General features: G+C 34.3%; 1 protein-coding gene across 1 annotated transcript; it reads left to right on the top strand.

Moving 5' to 3' along the window:
• Positions 1 to 1,366: 1,366 nt before the first annotated feature.
• Positions 1,367 to 4,912, top strand: LOC145167643 (protein WVD2-like 2). Its single transcript, XM_079086878.1, has 7 exons — positions 1,367 to 1,455; positions 2,347 to 2,809; positions 2,889 to 2,977; positions 3,073 to 3,166; positions 3,787 to 3,858; positions 3,957 to 4,067; positions 4,439 to 4,912. The coding sequence occupies exons 2-7, from the start codon at positions 2,351 to 2,353 to the stop codon at positions 4,685 to 4,687; spliced, it is 1,074 nt and encodes a 357-aa protein (XP_078943004.1). The 5' UTR covers positions 1,367 to 1,455; positions 2,347 to 2,350; the 3' UTR covers positions 4,688 to 4,912.
• The last annotated feature ends 17,155 nt before the right edge of the window (positions 4,913 to 22,067 follow it).

The following is a 22,067-nucleotide window of genomic DNA, read 5'->3' as shown; positions in this document are numbered from 1 at the left end:
CATCTTCCATCGATGAAGATTTAGATCCGACATTTCCCTTTGAAATCGTCACTAGATTCACCTGCATCTTGGTGTCATACATCTTCTGGCGGTGTTTTGATGTTCATCTCCTACAATCTAGTTTGATACTAATTTAAATATATTTCATCGATTAAGTTAATGCTGGAAGTGATCGATCTGAAAATGGGGTCTACTTTAGCGGGTTTTGTAAGTTGAATCAAATCGATTCAGCCAACAGAGTGCTAGATCGGATGAGAAATCAAGGGTTTTCATCGGACATGGTTACTTACAATATTATGATCGGGAGTCTATGTAGTAGAGGGAAACTTGGATTTGCTATGAAGATGTTGAATAAGCTACTGGAGGATAATTGTAAACCTATGGTGATTACTTACACAATTTTGATCGAGGCCACCATTTTTGACGGTGGGATTACCGAAGCGATGAAGCTTCTTGATGAAATGCTGTCTAGACGTCTTCAACCCGATATGAATGTGATTTAGGGATTTTTGAAGTGATTTGAATAGAAAAGGGACTGTGAGGATGGTCAGAATAGGCTGTGTCGGGCGGTGGCAGTAGGTAACCTCGAATGTCTTGGTGGCCAGAAGAACGGCTCCAACTCCGGTGGGGAGTTCTTGGTCGTAAATGAAGAATCGGTCGGGAGAGAGAGAGAGAGAGAGAGAGAGAGAGAGAGAGAGAGAGGTGGGCCCTCTTATTTTTTAATAATTAAAATGAATAAATAATTATTAAGTTAGAAAAAAATGAATTTAAAAATGGAAAATAAATACCCCAAAGATATTACAGTCATTTCACTATTCACAGGGACAAAAAACGCAACGAAACTAGTTCAAAAGGACCACCAATCCAAAAAAATCGCAGTTTGGACTAAAACCCCAAAAAAATATATACCACAGGGACCATTTTTACAATTTTGTCTAAAATTAATGATAAATAGTATATACAAAATCAAGATAACTAAATGTATATAAAAAACAATAATATTATTCTAAAAGGTTATTCTCCCTACTGTATAATCATCATTATATTGAAACAAGTACATATAGCTAAGTTGTTTTTCCTTTTTACTTTATACTCTAATTGGGAATCTCACCTATTTGAGAACCTATTTGAGAAAGGGGTTCTTAGTCCTAGGAAAAAAAGTGGGTAGGTGGTTAGCATTACAAACTGAAAATCCTAACATCAAATTAAAAATCTCAAGGTCAAATTTGTCATTTTAAAACAAAAAAAAGAAACACTTTTGGCATCAAGCTCAGCGCGTTAAAAATTCAAAAATCACCCAAACGGCGGTAAGTTAACGCCGTTACCATTTCTTACTATATATATGCTCTTCCGCGTCAGACACAATAAATTTACTTAAAAAAATCTAGAGAGAGAAATTAATTGCAGCGTTCTTGAGGACTGTTCAAGTTCTTGGCAGATCAGACGCAGTAATCTGTAAGAATCTCATCACATTTTCACTGTTTTTTTGGATTTATGCAACTGTGCAGCTTGTTTATTGCATTATTCTTGTAGTCATAGAACTAATTGGATTCTACTTAGATCTACATTACTCGTCGATTTTTGGGGTGTTCTTTGGGGATCGGCTTTTCAGTTTTGATTTTTTTGGATTTTGATCGTTGTATAGGTCTTATGTGGAGGATTGTTACTGAAAATGGGAAAGTTTTGAGTAAAGTTTACTATGAACTCGTAATAGTTTAGGAAAATGTGGTATGTGAAACGAATATAACTAGCTCCGTTTTGTTAACAAGATAGAATCATAAAAACCTTTGGACGTTTTCAACACGATTGACTATTTTAGCTATGAATTTTGAAGGGTAGTTTTGATTTCTTTTTTGCGAGTTTTCAGTCTCTGAATTTAATGTTTTCTCATTTAGATGTCTTCCATTTGTACGTGCGTCTGTATATTTTTTAATAGCTGTAATTGTCAAGTTTGCTATGAGTCCTCTGAATTGCATTTTGCTGTATAATCAATAATCAATATTATGGTGTCATCCTTATCCTAATGCCTAACAAGTTATGATCTTGAAATTTCAATCTTTATAATCATACAAAGTTACAATTTCAATGTTACAGAAAAGTAACTTTTTTCCCCTCAATCTTGCTGAGTGGAGCAAACTATTTATGCTCAATAACTCAATTGATTAATTGACTATACACATTTCATTATTTGGTAAACTGTCATTTTCTACCTGTGTCTTACTTTATCTTAGACTGTACTTCTTACATCATTTGTCAAACACCATTTATATATGAATTTCTTGAATGGTAAGTCTTAATAATTCAACATTTTATAAATGATCTTGAATTCCATTGTTTTCTTTGCAGTCTAATGGGAATGGAGGTGGCTAATATATGTATGGACAAGGAGGTAGATTCTGTCACAATTGATTCAAATGATCTTTCAAGTAATGATACAACCAGTAACAATGATTCTTCAAAACCCTATGTTTCTATAAATGGAAACTCAAATGGGGTGAAGGAGTTTGAAGAGAAGAAATGTGTTACTGAAGAAATAGAACCTACAAATGAACATTGTGAAGATCAAAGACATGAGGAAGAAGATCATGACACATTGGAGAAGACAATATCTGATACTACTCAACATCAACAAACAGAAGGTGAAGTCAAGAAGTTGACCACAACAGTCAAACCTTTGACCAAATCTGCTAAAACAAAACACACAGTCCCACAGCCTTTTGCTCTTGCTACTGAAAAACGCGCGCAATGTGGAACTCGCCCTGTTGGCAATCCTGTAGCCAAGTCATCTCATTCAAAGAAAACAAATGAGGTAATTTCTCAAAGCTCAAATTGGAAATTTTAATTTTTTGTATTTTTTTTTAAGTTTTGTGATTTATGTTTACTTTCAGATAATTCCACCTTCAGTAGCGAGGAAGCCATTGCAACCAGATAACAAGAAGCATCCGGATGATGATGATTCTTGTTCTGTAGCATCTTCGTATCCACATATTTGTTTTTTGTTTTTGTTTTTTTTTTTTTTTTTTTTTTTACTTTTTTCTTCTGTGTTTGTTGTTGTTCTTAATTTTTACAAAGTACTGCTGCATCAGCAAGGACAATAATGTCCAAACCCACTTCTGCATCCGCTCCGGTTTTCAGGTGTAGCACACGTGCAGAGAGACGAAAAGAGGTGATTTTTTTTTTAATTTTTATTTATTTATTTATTATTATTATTTTTTAATAATTCTTGCATGTCAACGATAAACAGACGCCTGTGTACTGTGTTTGGCATGCATTGGACTGGGACCGACACCGATGCACAAAAATTGCAATTTTTTGTCCCACCCAAAAAAGATGGAACAGAGACTCCCTCTTGATCTTTTGTCGGTAAAAAAGACGTAAATGCCCTTCCTCACTCTTATCACCAAAAATAGCTTTACAAAGTTTGTACAGTCCTGTCCCATCTAGTCCTGTCCTGTGTAACAAATGCAGCCGTAAGGCTGCATGTGTTAAACAGGACATGATTGGATTGAACTGAACAAATTTTCTAGGGTTATTTTTGATGATGAGAGTGAGGAAGGGCATTTACGTCTTTTTTACCGACAAAAGATCAAGAGGGAGTCTCTGTTACATCTTTTTTGGATGGGACAAAAAATTGAAATTTTTGTACATCAGTGTTGGTCTCAGTCCAATGCATGTCAAACACAGTACACGGGCGTCTGTTTAATCTTTGTATTGTGTAATAAAAATAATACTAATTCCTACTATTTTTTTTTTTTTTTTTTTTCAAATTGTGTCGATTTTCATCAGTTCTATTCCAAATTAGAGGAGAAACAACAAGCACTTGAAGCTGAGAAAGTTCAATGTGAGGCAAGAACCAAGGTACACAAATATCATTTATCTTTATATATTTTTTTTGTTAACTCTCTTCTTTATGCCATGTTTTCTTTTTTTGTCTTTTTGTTTTGTATATAAAAAAGGAAGAAAAAGAAGCAGCATTGAAGCAGCTGAGAAAGAGCTTGTTATTCAAGGCAAACCCAATGCCAAGCTTCTACCATGAGGGCCCACCACCTAAAACTGAGCTAAAGAAGGTAATCCATAAATTATCTAGACTCGATAAACCACTTGAACAAGACTTAATGACCATTTTACCCTTACATTCCCAAAAAAAACAACTTTCACAAATATTCATCAATTTTAACATGAGAGGAGCTGGAAGGAAAAAAGAAACTGCCCCGAACAGTACTTCAATAAACAATTATTATTTTTTAATTTAACATCATTTCTAAGCCGAAGGGTAAAATGGTCATTTACTTTCAAGACGGTTCATTAAGTTTAGAAAAAGAAATTATTGTTCAGTTTAAATTCCAATGTGTATTGGGCTTCTTGTCTGCATTGGGCTCTTATATAAGCTACCTGGAAGGGTAAAATGGTCATTTACATGTTTTTATTTAAATAACAGCCACCACCAACACGTGCAAAATCACCAAAACTTGGAAGAAGAAAAAGCTGCAGTGACACCACCGGTTTAGACAAAAGAAGTGGAGCACATGCTAGAGTTCGAAATAGCCTTGGAATCTACAGAGTGACAACAAATCAAAAGGACAAAATTACCCTTCAAACCACCACTGAAGAAATGGAGGACCCAAATGGGTCAATTTTGTCCAACATTACTGAAGACTTTGATGCTAAGATTGATATGCAATCTTAGAGGGAGGTTTTTATGGGTGAGGTTTTCTAATTTAATACAATTTCGATTGTATTTTTAAATTTTATTTTTAACTTTATCATGTGGTCATTATGATCTTGATTGAGAATCTGTTGAAGTTATTTTGTTGACATGTTTGGTATTTATAAATTATAATGTATGAGGTGTAAATTATACTCCAAGTTGTGTACTTATCTATGGAAGAAAAAAAAATGTTGTATTGTTGTAGATTGGTATTTTTCTCTCATACAATCTATTTAGTTTCATATATATATATATATATATATTTTTTTTTAAAAAATGAGACTTTTTGCTAGAACTTTTTTTAGATGTATTCTAATAAATTGCAATATATAATGTAGGTGTAAAAAAAATATGTTGGACATTTTTGCTAGTAAAATGATATAATTCTATTAAATATTTCATGTCACTTGTTGCAATTAGATATTGTCTTCTTATAAAAGTGGTTTCCACATACACATTAATAATTATTTTGTATTTTTAATATATTTTGATTATTTGTAACAATAATTATTTATTAAGTATTAACAAAAATATATTACTTTACCATAAACTTAAAGCATCATATAAAAGTTATTAATTTTGTATTATTATATTCCTTGTTAAGCTTTAAAATATCGTATTTGTCTAGTCTAAAATTTAAATATCATATTGACAAATCTTAAAAAATGGTACTTGTTTCCAAAAAATCGAGTTTGGTTCTTAACCTTTTTTTTTTCGTCTTCAAGGATAATCCTTGTGGTTTGGAAACTTTTAATGCATCATCCTTATGGCTAACACCGTGTATTTTTCTCCGTTAAGTCATAACATGTGTGAGGCATGTGAAGGCAAAATCGTCATTTATTTGAACCGTAGACCAAAAACCACATAAACAAAATGAAATATTTTGGATGTGTCAGTGTTTAAACATAAAACAAAATGTTTCTTCTTTAAAAAGGCTTTTTTAAATGAGATTATTAAATCTCAACTTGATAAGCATCTTAAATTTGTTAAACATATAGTAATGTATAATAGATATGACTTTAGTAAATTTTAAACTTGATTTTATTAAAGGGTGATTTTTTAGGTTTCTATCAAGTAGTTTTGATATATGTCAATCAAAACAATATTTCAAATATAAAACTATATATATGAAAAAAAGAATAACATGTCAATACGTGAACCAAGGAGGACGTGTTTAGCAAAATCAGTTAGTAGTTAGAAGCTAATACCTGATAATTATAACATGTAGTTTTTTATTTATACAAAATTGTTTTGTAAAACTAACTGTTAGTTTTTAAATGTGTAAAATTAGTTAAAAACTAATAACTAAAATCTTTGAAAAGCTCCGTGAGGTAGATTTTGTATTCAAAAATTTTTGTTCAAAATAAAAGCTAAAAATTCATGCTTTTTTTTTTCCGAGTTTTTTTTCATGAAAGTTAAAAATTAAAAGCTTACAAAAACTCTCAAAATCTCCATGTCAAACACACTCTAAAACTAGAAACATGTTTTTTTTTCTTAATGTAATTAAAAATACAAACCAACTATAAGTATATAACTAATCTATTTGATTTGGTTTTGGGATCCCAATCGGGATTTTAAAGACACTTTATTGAAAATAAAGACTTTTTGAATGGCTTTAACTTCGTGTGGACATAACATTTTTCTTTATGGCACTTTAGGATGATTTTTTCTTAGGGTTCACATGGACCTTTTTTTATTTAATACTACGCTTATTATGGTTTTCTTTACTTAAATTGGTCATATGATCAGGCTTATATAAAGACTTTAGATAATGTTTGTTAAGACAAAGTTTAGTCATTTTAGCTAATAATACGATTTTCTATAGTATATTTAAGAATAATAAGTTTAAATCTGGTATTTATATATGTACATACATATGGACATGTGACTCAAGAGTTTCTAAAAATTTATGTATGAAAAGCATGTTTCTTGCTTATCATAGACTTATTTAAGGGGCCATACATATGAAACAAAGAACTCTCTCTCTCTCTCTCTCTCTCTCTCTCTCATTTACAGTTGAGGGGAATGTTGTTTGGTCCGATATCGTTTTGATTGAATTCATACTGATCTCGGACCAGACTTCATTCCCCCTAACATGTGAGAATTCAACATACATAAACAAGAAGTCGACAGAAGGTGAAGTTTCTTGAGGTAAATACTAAATGCATATGTATGATTATGGTCTCATAGAGCATAGTTCTTACATGTTTTACCACTCTTAAATGTAAGTATCATAAGCAAGTCGATGATATGTTTGTTTTTCCATGATTATTAACACTTTGTCCTATGAAAACTATTTGCACGTATTATTTATTGATGTTGATTGTGACATTCAGACGAATTCCAAAACTATTATCTTATTACTAACATTTGCATAAGTCGGCATTACCATTTGTTGATGTCATGGATTTTGGTAGATCATATTTTTTTGTTTTTATCAATTATTAAATATCAGAAAATAAGAAAACACCATTGTTATTATGTTTGAATTCTTACATCTTTACCACTGGAACAAAGATGTAAAAATGTTAGTTTTAAAAGTTATCCAAACATTTAATCAATAAATAAAAAAGGTATTAGAATTATACTCAATCGAGCACTATATAATGCATACGCAACAAAAAAGTCTATTTGATAATATGGGATTGAGTTTCCTTTGAAGTTTGGCATGTATATTTTAGTCTCTACCAAGTCTATCAGGAAGTTGAATTGTGGAAATATGGCTAGTAAATAAACAAAGTGCTTTTTCCACATTTAGTTTTTTTTAGAACGCTACACAAACACTTTCTAATTTACTCTTAAATTAAACCATTATTTTAGACGAGACTTGAACCTCAATCATTTAAACTGAAGAATACATTGTCAACAGTTTATACCGAAGGCCCTTTGGTTTTTTCTACTTTTAGTAGTTGGAAAACTTGAAACAAGTCATCCAAGTGGACTTTGCTTGTAGACAGTTAGAAAGAATATTAACCAAAAACCTTTCACTTTCTTATTTATTCAAAAGGCTGAAATAGTAATTATTATCTATTGTATATGTACATGATGTAAAGAGCTTTACTCATAACTTTGATTAAATTTTAATTTAATAAGATGATGTAGTATAATCAATGTAACGAACATAAAAGAGTATTGTTTTTGTTCTCCTGCAATATTTGATTGTTATATAACATGTTGAAGATATTCCGAAAACATTTTATTACATGTTTATTTTTATATGTAGGTTCTGAAGATAACATCTATTAAGATGTTATTATTTGCTTACAAAGCCTCAAATGTTTTCTGTTTATAGGGGTTTTAGAGTTTCATTAGGAGACTGTAAGGTTAATATATAAAACCATTTAGATGTTAACTTTTAATCATTGCATATATTACATCTTTTTTCTCTAGTATTTTCTTCGGTCATGTGACCTTTTAACAAAAATGTCGTTTCATAGTATTTTTTCTGGTTTCCGGTCCCCATTTTATATCGTTATTTGTTGTTATTTGTGTTTGTTTATTTTCTAACAAATGGTATCAGTGCTTTTAAATATCCAAATCACACATACGAGTTGATCAATTCCCTTTGCAGTTTTGACTTTTGAGTTGATCGAGTTTCTTGATCATTAACTTGTTGACTTTGTTCTTCATAATTATTTTTTTGTGAACAACAAATTTATCTATTTCTAAACTACTTATAATCCATCTTATATCTCATACCAGACTTGAACCCTAAGACAATATCTGATATCGCTGCTGGACTAGTCATTTTCATAAAACTTTTAGAAGACTTTTTTTTAGCATTTTCATCGATCACATAAGCATCGCCTATGGTTTATTTTTCTTTTAAAACCCACTAAATATCAGCCCATCATCGTTTTTTACAGGCCTAATAATCAAGTTCTTTAAGCTTCAAACGAGACAAAAATCGATTTTATTGACCTTCGTATTAGTATCTTCAACTTTTTTTTTTCTCAGCACACATATTTCAGCCACTATATATAAGCCACATCAAGCAACTAAAGTACTACATGCACTACATGCAAGCTTCGTTAATTGTTTTCTTCCCATAGCTTAAATTAGGCACTTTCTTCCCTTTTCAGGCCAAAATTCTTACCCCATTGTTTTTATTTTTCTTTAGTCCACATTAATAGTTTTTTCAAGCCGTTCCAACCTATTTAAATTGTAATATTCCAACCATTTATTAATCGTTTATTGACCCTTATAGGTAGTATGGAGGTTGGGGAAGCCCACAACACACCTTCTTAATCAAAATCAAAGATCCAATTGAAGCAATTGAACCCAAGAAGTTGATTAGCCTTAAGAATGAAATCCCCAATTCCTAAAGGATGTCAATGCTTACACATCCATAAAGGAGCTATGATTCATAAGCTAGAGATGATTTCTACCATCATGAAGCTCTTGTTCTAAGTAAATTCAATGATTCAATGCAAAAATAAACCAACAATTGCTCTTTCAAGTACCAAGCTCATGATCAACACATTAAACAAGCATAGGAAATATGAACTAGAGTCATAGACATAAGATAAATGATAAATAAACATGAATCCTTCAAAAACCCACAAACATTCAAAGGTTTTAGCCAAGGTTGACCAAAATAGAGAAATTAGCCACTCTTGGCAACAAAATACAAATCACAAAAGTCTAATTGGATCAAGAAACTAACAATTACTTTGGAAGATAAGAAGAATGTGTATCCAAGCTCCCAAAACCGCCTCCTCTGGTCTCTAATGGTGTAAAATCGAAGTGATGGCTGAAAAGTCCAACCCCAAAGGTAAATGGTAAACAAAATGACCAAAACGCCCAAAAATGTGCAGTTGCGCGGGTACCCACGCGCCTGAGATTCCACCCTCGCAAGTGTTGCTGGAATGTTATTGGTCCATTCTTCTCCACAAACCATTCCACTACCCAAGATTCCCTTGATCCCCTCCATATCCCACATGATCAAATTAACCAATATCTTTTAGCTTCAAATATGGATGCTCCAAGCCCAAAATAACAATCCATGACCCATCTTCACAAGCCCACTTTATCCAAGTCTTTAGCTTCTTAAGCCCAAATCTCTTTTTATGAATCTGCAAGGCCCAATAATGCATCGAGAAGCCCACTAAGCCCAACTCCAGTCAAACCGCAACCGCAATGAGCTCCAAAACCCTGCAAAATATCTCATGCAAAATAGAAAGTACCCGACACGATCCATGATAAAGAAAATAAAGAATATACAATGCAATACTAATAAAAAAAGCTAAAAATACTAAAATAAACTAATAAAAATAAGGAAATAAAATAATCTATCAAAGTGAATATGAAAGATCTTCTAACTCGAATTGATTATGATGATACGATGAATTCTTTTGGAGGATAGAGATGTTTGAAATCATTCACAATCAATGAGATTTTGTCATGTCACTAGCCTTCCAAATGTGCCAAAATATCGAGTGCACTAAAGCATTTTAGAAGTTATTTTTTTTTTTGTTTTGTGATGCCGTTCAGTGAATGATATAAAAAAATTATTAAACAAAAGTATGACCGGATATACCAAGTTTACACCAAGTGAATGCCAAAGCCCATAAGGCAAGTAACAAAAACATGGTCAATCGATTCATTTTGTAGAAGTACAAAACGAACACAGTTTCGAATGAATTTCCAAACCTCTAATAGGTAAATTATTGTTGACGGGTATACGATTTTATATCAGTCACCAAGAAAAACATTACACCTTTAAGGGTACCCATTTTGTCCAATAAAAGTCTTCAATGTTGTGATTAGTTGGTAATGCTTCAACACACTACAAGAAAAGTCATTGTTATTGACCAACCTTTTAGTAACGACCTAAAATCCGGTCACCAACAACATCATATCGTCAACATATATTAAGTTGTCACTGAATTTTGGTAATGCTACAATTTTAGACCAACATTATGGTCGTCGTCACTCACCGAGCACTAAACCATAAGATAAAATTAAAATAAAATTTTCTAATATCATAACAAGTATTAGTAACTAAAAATAGTATTCACTGCATTAAATTCTTAGTAACAAAAAATAATGGTCGCTGCATTAGAGACTCGGTGATAAAAAACAATGGTCATTTCCTTTTTCGAACCCACTTAAACGTCATGGAGAAACATTGTGATGACACAATAATAGTTTGCGAATATGCAAAAAAAGATTTTATCTTATAAAAATCAAACACATTTACTTTAGAAATTAAATTTATTAGCAATAAATTAAAGATAATAAGTTTATATGAGAGGGTGTTATGGTAATATAGATTTAAATGTGGTTTTAACAACCGTTTTTTTTCACGTCCTTAACCACTTTTGAATTCAAGTTTTCATAATAAAAAAAGTCAAAAAACATGTTTTGCTAATATGAAACAATTTCTCATGTATCACCGGAAAATTAAACAAAAAAATCAATGTTTTTGTTTTGTAGTTGTAATTCTTTGTTTTAATTATTTTTCCATTAATTATTTCATTAATTGAATATTAAACACATGGGAGGCTTAGAAAATGGCTTGTAACAACATAAAATGACAATAATGCCTTTAATTTTAACCAAATAGATGCTCTAAAGTTTTATCTTCATTACAAATATAAACCTTGCCTCCCTATCGTCTCTTTACATACACGACCACAAATTTCTCCGCCACTCACTTTAGTATCTTTCTATAAAGTTTAAATTCTTAATTAAGCCAATTGAAGCTTCGATTAGGTCATCACTTCCCCTAATCATTATATGAATTGGTTGTGTTGTGTTAGGATAGTTCTTGAAATTATGTGTTTCTTTTATTTGTAATTTTTATAATTGATTGCAAAGTTCTTATATCATTAAGGAATCATGTGAATAATCGATCAAAATTGGTGTATTTTTTTCATTTCTACCTTTATTTTGGATCATTACACTATCTTCGGTTAAATCCACAATCTCTCAAAATATGTTCTGTTAACATATTCAATACCTGTAAAAGCTATAATTGGTCAACAGATAATGATAGTGTTTTGTACTATATTGTGTATTTTTCATGTGAGATTATATAATGGTCGAAGCCCAACAATATATTGTGTATTTTTCTATGATTTTACTATGTATTATATTGTGGTTATATAGTGATATAAAGTTTGTTATTAGGTTACATTATATCATATGTTATTAGATCACATTATATCCTATCATACTATGTATATCTCTAATCATTATATGAATCAGTTGTCTTGTGTTAGGATAATTCTTGAAAATATGTTTTTCTTTTATTTGTACTTTTTATAATTGATTGCAAAGTTCTTATATCATTGAGGAATCATGTAAATATTCGATCAAAATTGGTGTTTTCTTCATTTCTACCTTTATTTTGGATCATTACACTATCTTCGGTTAATCCATAATCTCTGAAAATATGTTTAGTTTAAGCTGGCTGTGGACTTTGTTTTAACATATTCATAATCGGTAAAAGCTATAATTGGTCAACAGATAATGATAGTGCTTTGTACTATATTATGTATTTTTCATGTGTGATTACATAATGGTCGAAGCCCAACAATATATTGTGTATGTCTATGATTAAATTGTGTATTATATTGTGATTATATAGTGATATAAAGTTTGTTATTAGATTAAATTATATCATATGTTATTAGATCACATTATATCATATCATACTATGTATATATCTGATTATATTGTGTATTTATATGATATTGTGTATTTATATGATGATTATATGTATATATCAGATTATATTGTGTATTTATATGATGATTATTGTTGGTATATTATGTATTTCCATATGTCTTTATGGTTGTCTTTACTTGTTGATGACATTATATCACATAGTTTTTTTTATATGTGATTGTCTTTACTTGTTGATGGCTTTAATTTAAATCTTCCATATGCTTTTCTGATTTTATATATTTTGATCTGCTAGTGGTTTTTATGATAATCACATTATATCATAGTGATAATATATTTATACTATTTTTAGGAATTTTTCTTGTACCATAACATATGGACAACTCTTGGATGAAGGTAGTTCATTGGAAAAAGGACTCAAGATATGAGTTGGGTGTGAATGAATTCCTTAATTTTTCATACCATCATAAAAAATATGGTTAAAATTCCATGCTCTTTCAAAATATGCAACAATTTTCAGCATCATAATATAACAACTATTTTCTCACATTTGATGCAAATATGAGTTTTTGTTAGTTATGATAGGTGGATGTATTGTGGTGAGTCATATGATGTGTCGTATGATGATATATCAGTTGATGAAATTAATGGGATAGTGATGATTAAAATGATGATGACCTTTATGAGATGTAAATAACATATGTCAAAGTAAGGAACATGATAATTGGCAAGTTAGTGGTGAATCTTCATGTACTTTAGGCAAGGATTTAGAAACCCTTCGAAGATTAATGGATGAAACGCGCCAAGAACTTTATGAAGGATGTCAAAGTTATTCAAAAATTTCATTTATAGTTATTAATTTATATTTGAAAAGACAACAAGTGGTTAGTCTATCAAATCATTTGATGCTTTGCTTGATATATTTATAAAAAAGCCTTGCCAATTCCATAATTTGTACCAAAGAACTTTTATGAAGAAAAAAAAAATACATAATGGATTTGAGTTTTCACGAAGAAAAAAATCCATTGATATGTGCAAATTTAATCATATATCTCATGATTATCTTAATATTTTTAGCTACAATTATGCTTATTTTAGGTCAAAAGGTACTTAATATGTTTAAATTATGTTTTATAGCAACGAAGACATGCTCGGGATTAAAAGGAAGCAAAATGCGGAGATGGATGCGGGAAAAAGTGGACCAGGTCAACCGAAGTCAAAGAGCTCAAGGAATCTGAACCCCACGGCGTGGAGAGCCTTAGCCACACCGTGGGGAGAAGAATATTCGCGATCATCTGGCAGCCTCAGGGAATAGGCGTGGAAAATGCCTGCCAAGGCGTGGAGGCTATTGGCCACAACGTGGGGATTAGAATTTGGAAATGTAACATCCCGATGATGAGGTATTGTAAATTTCATCCATAAGTATGAAATCATATTGCTTTTTGACCCTTGGGTTTGAGGAAGGTTGCAAGAATGGCCCATAGTGGTATTTTGGTAATTTTGGCAAGGAAGTTAGTACGTTGAGTGTATGTTGTGTACGCTAGGCGTACTGGGGCGGACCCTAGTACGTTGGGCGTACATCGCGTACGTATGACGTACATGGGGAAACTTCAAACCCTATTTTTAGGGTTTGTCCATATATAAGCATCATTATCTCTCCTTCCTCATTCCCTATCCAGCCTCCAACCTTCATTTCGTCATTTGCAACCCTAAACCCTTGTGTGTGATACTTTGAGCTCAAAAATGTTTGTTTGTGGTGCCTTTGAAGCTAGGTGAAGAAAGAAGCATCATATTGGAATATCAAGACCTTCTAGATAGAGGAACACCTCATCTTCAAGATCTATTATGAGGTATAAAGTTCTGAACTTTATGATTCTATGCAAAGATCTAAGTTAGCCATGGAATTTGTGGCCTTTTGGTCCCATCATTTGGGTATTTTGAGTATAAGCTACCCCAATCCATTTAAGTTGTCCTTTCAGTCACTTTGAGGTGTCTAGAAGCATAAAAATGTAGTCTTGGTCATATCTTTCTTTCCATGCATGTGTTTTGGGGTTTTAATGGGTTAGGTGGTTGAGGGTTTTGATGTTAAGACCTTATTGGCCATGCAAGACCATAAAGTTGGAAACTTTATGGTCAAAAACATTATTTGAGACTTGGATCTGACTTTGGACGTGGAACTTTGGAGTATTAAGCTCTTAATGGGGAAAGGGTTTAACAGGCGCGTACGCTGGCATACCAAGTGGTACGTTGCATGTACATGGTCAGAGCCCTATAATCTGGTCAACCATCAAGTACACCCCGCGTACAGAAGAGTACGCCCAACGTACTCGGCTGGGTCGACTCGGTTGGGTTGACTCTGCTGGGTGTTGACTTGACTTTTGACCATTGACCAAGTTTGACCAAGGGTATTTTGCGAAAATGTTATTAATTTAGAAATGGGAAATGTTTGGACATTTAGGATTTGGGTTGATCCGGTTGTCGGATCTGGGAGTTATTTAGACTACATTTAGGCTGTGAGGTGAGTTTTTCCTCACTATACTTACGGGTCGAAGGCACCAATGTCGGCCTATTGGATTGATATCCTAGTTTACCATATGTTGTTATGTTGTAGTGATATGTTAGATCTGTATCCTGGTATATAGGATGTTGCTATGCTGTAGTGATCTGTTAGATTTGTATCCTGGTATATAGGATGTTGCTATGTTGTAGTGATCTGTTAGATCTGTATGACTACATGTATATGATAACTATTGATTGTTATGGTATATGTTGTATATTTTGATATGTGATGGTATATTGTGTTGAGGCGGTCCTGCTTTGTGCTGAAGGCCAGACACCCAGGGTGGTCCGGATAGACTGAAGGCCTGCGAGGTGGACCAGTCAGGTCGAAGGCCCAGAGAGCAGTCCAGATAGGTTGACGTCCCGGTGATGCAGTCTAGTCATGATGAAGGCTATGTATCCATGTTGTTGTTTGTTATGTTAATGTGGTGGTACTTTGGGGGAACTCACTAAGCGTTGGCTTACAATTTTAGTTTTGTTTCAGGTACTTCGGAGGATTGTGGCAAGGCGAAGGCGTGACCGTACACATCCTTGGTTTTATGTTGTTGATCTTAGGAGACTCTGATTTTAAATAATGTTTGGAAACAATGGTATCAGAGCCTTGGTTTGAGCGAATTGGAGGAACATCCGTGTGAATCCAGACTCAAACTAAGGAACTGCAAAAGTTTTAAAAAATGATTTTCAAAATTGTTTTCAAAAGTTACCAAGGAAGGATGTGATGTGTACGATTAGCCGGAGCCAATAAGTATACCCCAAGTTACCACACTGTTATTGATATTATGTTTATGTTAGAACATCATTCTAGTAATAGGCTAGGGATCTTCAGGAATCGCATGATAGACTTGCCTGATATCTGATGTCTGATAGCCTAGGGTTATTCCTGAATGAAATTGACATCATTAGTGTAGTTGCTTAGTGTATGCATCAAAATTATACATAACTAAGATTTTATAGCTTAAGAATGTTTGATTTGGCCTTATTTCCTGTTCCTTGTCTGGTTGTGGGCTTAGGGTAGAATCAAGTATTTGCATGTCTATGGAATCCATTGTCATGTATGATTAACATACACGAGTGCTGCAGGGTTGGTGGAAGTTTCATGGATGAGTTATGTGGGGTCAGCCGGCCAGTTGAGGAATTTCTAGCCTTTCTCTAAGGAGTGGGGATAGGATGTATGCGTTTGCTAGTGTGTGCTGTTAGGGTTGTTGTGATGATCCTCTGAGACAAATACATGTAGGTGGGGAAGGTAGTATGGGATCGTACTACCAGAATCACAAGACCCGTACGTGTAATAGGGAAGTCACAAACCCTAGGGTTTCGTTATTTGGAATAGCTCCTATGGTATGAATTGCGCCTCATATAATATTTTATGGTTTATTTTCAGTATGGTGGTTACGAGGAGATTTGAGTCAGGATCCGGATCAGGAGCAGGAGCGAGTGGCCAAGATAGGCCAGGGTTGACTGAGGAGGAGATTAGGGCGTTGATCTCTGCTGAGGTTGTGACTGCTATCCGGGGGCAGATACCATAGATGTTTGGGTCTATCAAGATCGCTATGATGGAGTTCTTCGATGACCAATAGACTGCACTTTCAGAGGCTTCTGCTGATGCAGCTACTACGGTCATCGCTGCTGCAGGGATTGGTGGGGGGAGAGTTTTCCAGTACCGGGACTTCAATAATACAAAGCCCCAGATGTTTGACGGAATCCAAGATCCTATCATTGCCATGAGTTGGTTGTCCGATGTTGAGGGATGTTTCTTTACTTGCTCCTGCCCAGCTGACCAGAAGGTCAAGTGCGCTCTGAGCCTTCTTCGGTCTTGAGCGAAGGATTGGAGACTAACTCGTATACACCAGAGTAGAGAGATATTGTATCATGGGAGCAGTTTTCTGATATGTTTCGCTTGTGATACATCCTTTTGTTTGAGAGAGAGAGGTTAGCCCAGAAGTATTTGGACCTGAGGCAAGGGACGAAGTCGGTGATTGAGATCACCAAGATGTTCACCGAGAGAGTACTCTTCTGCCCTGAGTTTGCTGTTTCTGAGCAAGCTTAGATGATCCGATACTTGATCATGCTCAAGACGGACGTCTGCCAGTTTGTGTCTACTCAGTGCTATGGTTCACTCAGTGATTTACAGGAGTCCACGAGGAATCGGTAGATTGAGATAGAGCTCGAGATGAGGGAGCTGAGGCGGGCCCCTATGCATTTGCATCCTGCGGCAAAGTGTAGAAACAATAAAACTTAAGATCGATAGATTCTAAACAGTAGAGTGAATCAAATAACAAGAGATATGATCAAAGATGTACCGAATGCTTAATATTATCAAATCTTTAGAAGAGTTCAACGTGAACTTTTCTGTAAAAGCGAAGTAGGGCAATACCATCGATTACATAGAACGATACATGCATGCACATTATATAGTCTAACCCTAGAAGCCATAAACACGGATGGACATGCCCAATCCGTTAATAAATAATACTATTCTAGTACAAAACATTTGACACAACACCATAATAAGCCCAACAATCTCCCACTTTGTGTCAAATAAAGAAAGGATAATATTTATGTTTGTCTCATCTCAACCTTGAACAGCCGAGTCATCAGATTCAGAAGAGTATTTCTGATCGTGAGATACCATCTGATCATGTCGGTAAAGCACTTCAGATCATCAACGTTATTTGACTTTGTAGCTTCAACCAGACCTAAAATGTTGTTCAGAGCAGCTGTTGGGTATAAGTGTTTGTCGAGTAAGAAGAACATGCTTTTTACAACCTTTTCGCCATCCCTTCACTGATACACAACATTCCAGTTTTCTTTATTGATTTTCTCCAGCTTTAGCTTTTGGAAGTCCTTTTGTTCTGGTTCAAGCTTCACAACTGGCTTTTTCTTTAAAACAACAACAATTTCTATATCCATCTTTGCTACTTCATGAATATAGCAAATCAACATTCTTTTCAAATGAGAAACCATTGGTTCATACTTCTGTTCATCCTTAGACAAGATCAGAAACCGAGAAATCCAGTCATTCGGATTCATATATGGTAAATCAGCAAGAGTGAACTCGACTTCGGTACGACTTGATCCTCTGAAACCTGTAAACTTGACATTGATGAAGTTATCAGCTTGAAACGGTGCATAAACCTTTACTGCAACTATCTTCTGTAAGATCCATATATGAAGTTGAGGTCTTCCATACTTGAGGTAGAATGAGAAGAGCATGTGGTTAACATCATAATATGAGAGTGGTACCCTCTCAATATGCTCAAAGCATCTAAATAGGAATGCCCTCGGAGTAACTGGAAAATCAAACTGAGAATCAGCCGTATTCACCAGTTCGAAGGATACCATAGGCTCCAACCAATGCAAGCGTGGATTGTCAACAACCTCATTCAAAATCCTTTCCATGGTCCATGGAGGAAAGAGAGATTCTTGTGTTTTCAAAGTGACTTTCGCAGCAAAGTCTTCCCTTTCTTGAGCTTCCAATTCTTTTCTAACACGTAAAATTTCATCAAGCTCTTTATTCCTCTGTTTCCTGACAAGATTTTCTCATTCAGATAACTCTTCTTCTTCATCAAATGATCAATAATATTTTATTTTCCCTTTGACCCAGAAGCTTCATTACCCTTCTGGTCAGCTTTCGGTTTCTCTTCATGATGCTCGTCGGATTTTGGCTTAGGTTGGGGTTGGGGTTCTTCTTTGTAGGTTTCTTTGGTAACATTATCTCCCCCTTGTTTCGGAATAGCACTGCTTCCCAAAACACCCTGTAATTGATTTAGCATTACGAAGACAGGCATGAGTTTTTTTGAGAGGTGTTGTTGGACTGAAATCGTAAGCATTGAGTCACGAGTTTTGAGTAGGCTTTGCAAGTAGTGATTTATGTCAGACATAAAACTTCGAAAGACTGCCTTCTCGTATTCCAAGTGATCCAGACCGTGGTTGTGTAATTCATCTTGACAGATAGAACTTTGGCCTTTTCAGTCTTATGATCCAGTTTATCCATGACTGCATTTTCAGCAGCAAGATCCTTTTGAAGCTGCTCAATCTTGGACACAATAGAAGCACTCATCTCGGCGTTGTCAACTTTGATGTCGGAACGAACCTTAGAAAGAGCTTCTTTTTCTGTCTGAAGAAAGGCTTTGAGAATCGTAATGACTTGGTTGGCGGCTGGAGTGTTTTGATCCAAAGAGTTTCGAAAGTCAGCCATGAACTTCATAACTTCAGCAAGTAGTTTTTCGACTTTTTCGGTCGTTTCATGAACAGTTTTCTCAGAGGCTTCAACTGCCTTTATGGATGCAGAAAGCATTGGAGCATTCTGCTTCGTTAATGTCTCAACTGTGGCTTGATGAGACTTGAGCATGTACTCATAGTTTGACGAGGATTTGGAAGACTCCAGTAGAGAATCCAAATTTTCATTGAGGGCTTTGAACTATCCTTTCGTCATTGGGGCTTCGTCATCGTCACTTACCAGATGAACTGTGAATGGGCTAAAAACGAAATTCTGAAAATCATCTTCATCATCCCCATATAGAACATTTGGATCATCTTCGTGCAGAGGAGAAGCTGTGGAAGTTCTTGGACTGACAGTAACACCAAAATCATATTCCCCGGTATCAGATACGTTGACGGTAGACATCGAAGTACTAGGAAAGGTTGTTGATGTTGCTGTGGAGTCGGTATAGAAGGGATTAGAAGGTGGAACAGAAATCTAAGGTTGAGAAACACTCATATATATCTTTGGTAGTGGTGCAATCGTTATTGGGACAGAAGTAGTGATTGTAGATGAAGTGGTGTTCGAAGATGAAGGTGGGGTATGCATCTGGAAAAAAATTATAAAATGGCATAGAAGTAGTGGGTGGAGTAGATACCTTCGGAATGGGAGTGGAGGTGAGAGGTTTCGAGGTCGCTGCAGTGTCTTCAACTTCGTTCTGAACATGAAATCTCTGAATGCCTAGAGGTGGAGAGTGTGCTCTGAACAAGTTGTTGATGGGTTTTGAGCATTCTAACACTCCTATGGTGTACATGCAACCCTAGAAACCTTGGATCTATGTTTTACTAAGATACATGCAAATTTGATTTTCCAAGGTTCTTAACCTAACTAGCATGTCATGGGGAACTTTGAAACATAATAAGCTAGTAGAGTTACATACCTTTTAGTAGTGGTTGATTGCTTGGAGTTTGAGAGCCTAGCACCAATAATGTGGATGCCTCAAATGGAAGTCACAAATCACCACAAACCTTGGAAACTTGAGAGAATAGTAGAACACTTCTAGAAATCGGCCACCCTTAGTTCTCACACAAAAACTAGTGCAATTTCAAGTACCAAGGACTCCTTCATATAGTGTGATGGATTAGGGTTACATCCATGTAAACCCTAATACCCATCACCTTTCATTTACATGAGATCCATGGGTTAAAGCTCCATGGACTATCCATGGACTTACCATGCAAGCTTAGCGCATTCTAAATAAGCATTAGCCCACACTATATAAATACAAGAGTCCATATTTAATTAGGCACACTTTTGATCACCAAATTAATTCTAAATTAATTTTAGATCAATACTAATTAAATAATATGATTTCATATTGATATATTAGAACTTATAATATATTAATAAATCATAAGTTCTAATATATTAATATGAAATCATATTATTTAATTAGTATTGATCAAAGATTAATTTGGAATTAATTTTGTGATCAAAAGGAGACTAATTAAATATACAAGGATTGATTGTGTAAATCATTCATTCTTATATATATGGGCTTATGATCCATAGTTCTTCATGTTGGGCTAAACCCATGGAGTAAACCATGGATACTCCATGGAGGTTTTAACCCATGGAGCATGAAGAATATGGAAAGACATGAGTTACATGGTGTAACCCTAATAGCCACAATATATAAGGACCCCATGGCTCAAAAAATTGGCACTAGTGTGTGTATACATGAGGGCTAGCCAATTTGAGCATATGAACCTTTTCTCTCAAGTTATTCCAAGATGTTGGTGATGTTGTGTGAACCATTTGAGGTGTCACACTTGAGGCACTAGGCTCTTAAGCTCCATGGAGTCAAGCTACAACAAAGAGGTATGTAATTCTACTAGAATTTATATTATATGTACTTCATATTATGCTAGTTAGAACAATACCTTGGAAAAATTGATATTTGCATGTGTAATAGAGAAAACATAGATCCAAGGTATTTAGGGTTGCATGTACACCTTAGGAGTGTTAGAATGCTCAAAACCCTTCAAACGTATTGTTGTGTGTGATTTGATGAGTAAATTGTACAAGCATATGAGTCCGAGTTTATCCGTTCCTTTTACCCTAAATGGGATAAAAGCGATATCTGTGGCCCCCTCGATGATTTAGTGATGACACCCTAAGTTCTTGGCCAAGCCTGGACTGATTTGATTTGTTTAATTAGCCATTCGTCATAAATCGGAAATCGGGAAACAGAACTTGGATAGAGAGAATGATTATAATCCATGTCTCATGTCCATAGGATATATTGTAGAACGGAGGATTATTTGATCCCTTATCTAAAGGACACGTAACTGATAAGATCAGAGTTCGATAGAGGCTTTTGAGAGCTACGATTGCTAATCAGGTTTTGAAGTCATACTTACAATAATAGTTATTAGACTTATCCAAGTGGGAGACTGTTGGATTAGGTGTCTAAGCCCATAACTATATTTGGTATGTACTTGATTTGATTATGAGCATGGTCCTTTTAGGTTGCCTTCACCATAGCAATTTGATAGGATGAATTACGAAGAAAGAGGTTAATTGTGATTTATTAATATATTATAAGAATAATATATTAACTGAGAAATCATATTATTTAATTAGTATTGATCATAAATTGATTTGGAATTAATTTAGTGATCAAAAGAGACTGATTAAATTAACAGGGACTGATTATGTAAATCAGTAATAGTTGTAGTTTGGGCTAATGGATCCTATTGGCATAGGATGGACGAAAATCTATGGGGAGCCCATAAAATTTCGTCCAAGGCATGCCATATGGGGATCCATGTGTTGCTTAGGGCATAATCAAGGGAATTAGGGTTTCCAAGTTGTAAACCCTAGGAGCCCTAACTATAAAAGGAATCCCATGGCTCACAAAATCGGCACTAATGATCCCATAAGAAACCGTAGCCGATTTTAGGA

Source organism: Lactuca virosa, chromosome 3 (assembly GCF_052849685.1).
Source record: "Lactuca virosa cultivar CGN04683 chromosome 3, Lactuca_virosa_CGN04683_v6, whole genome shotgun sequence".
NCBI classification, from domain to species: domain Eukaryota; kingdom Viridiplantae; phylum Streptophyta; class Magnoliopsida; order Asterales; family Asteraceae; genus Lactuca; species Lactuca virosa.
The sequence above is the reverse complement of the archived record's forward strand: the minus strand, read 5'-3'. Positions and strand labels throughout refer to the sequence as shown.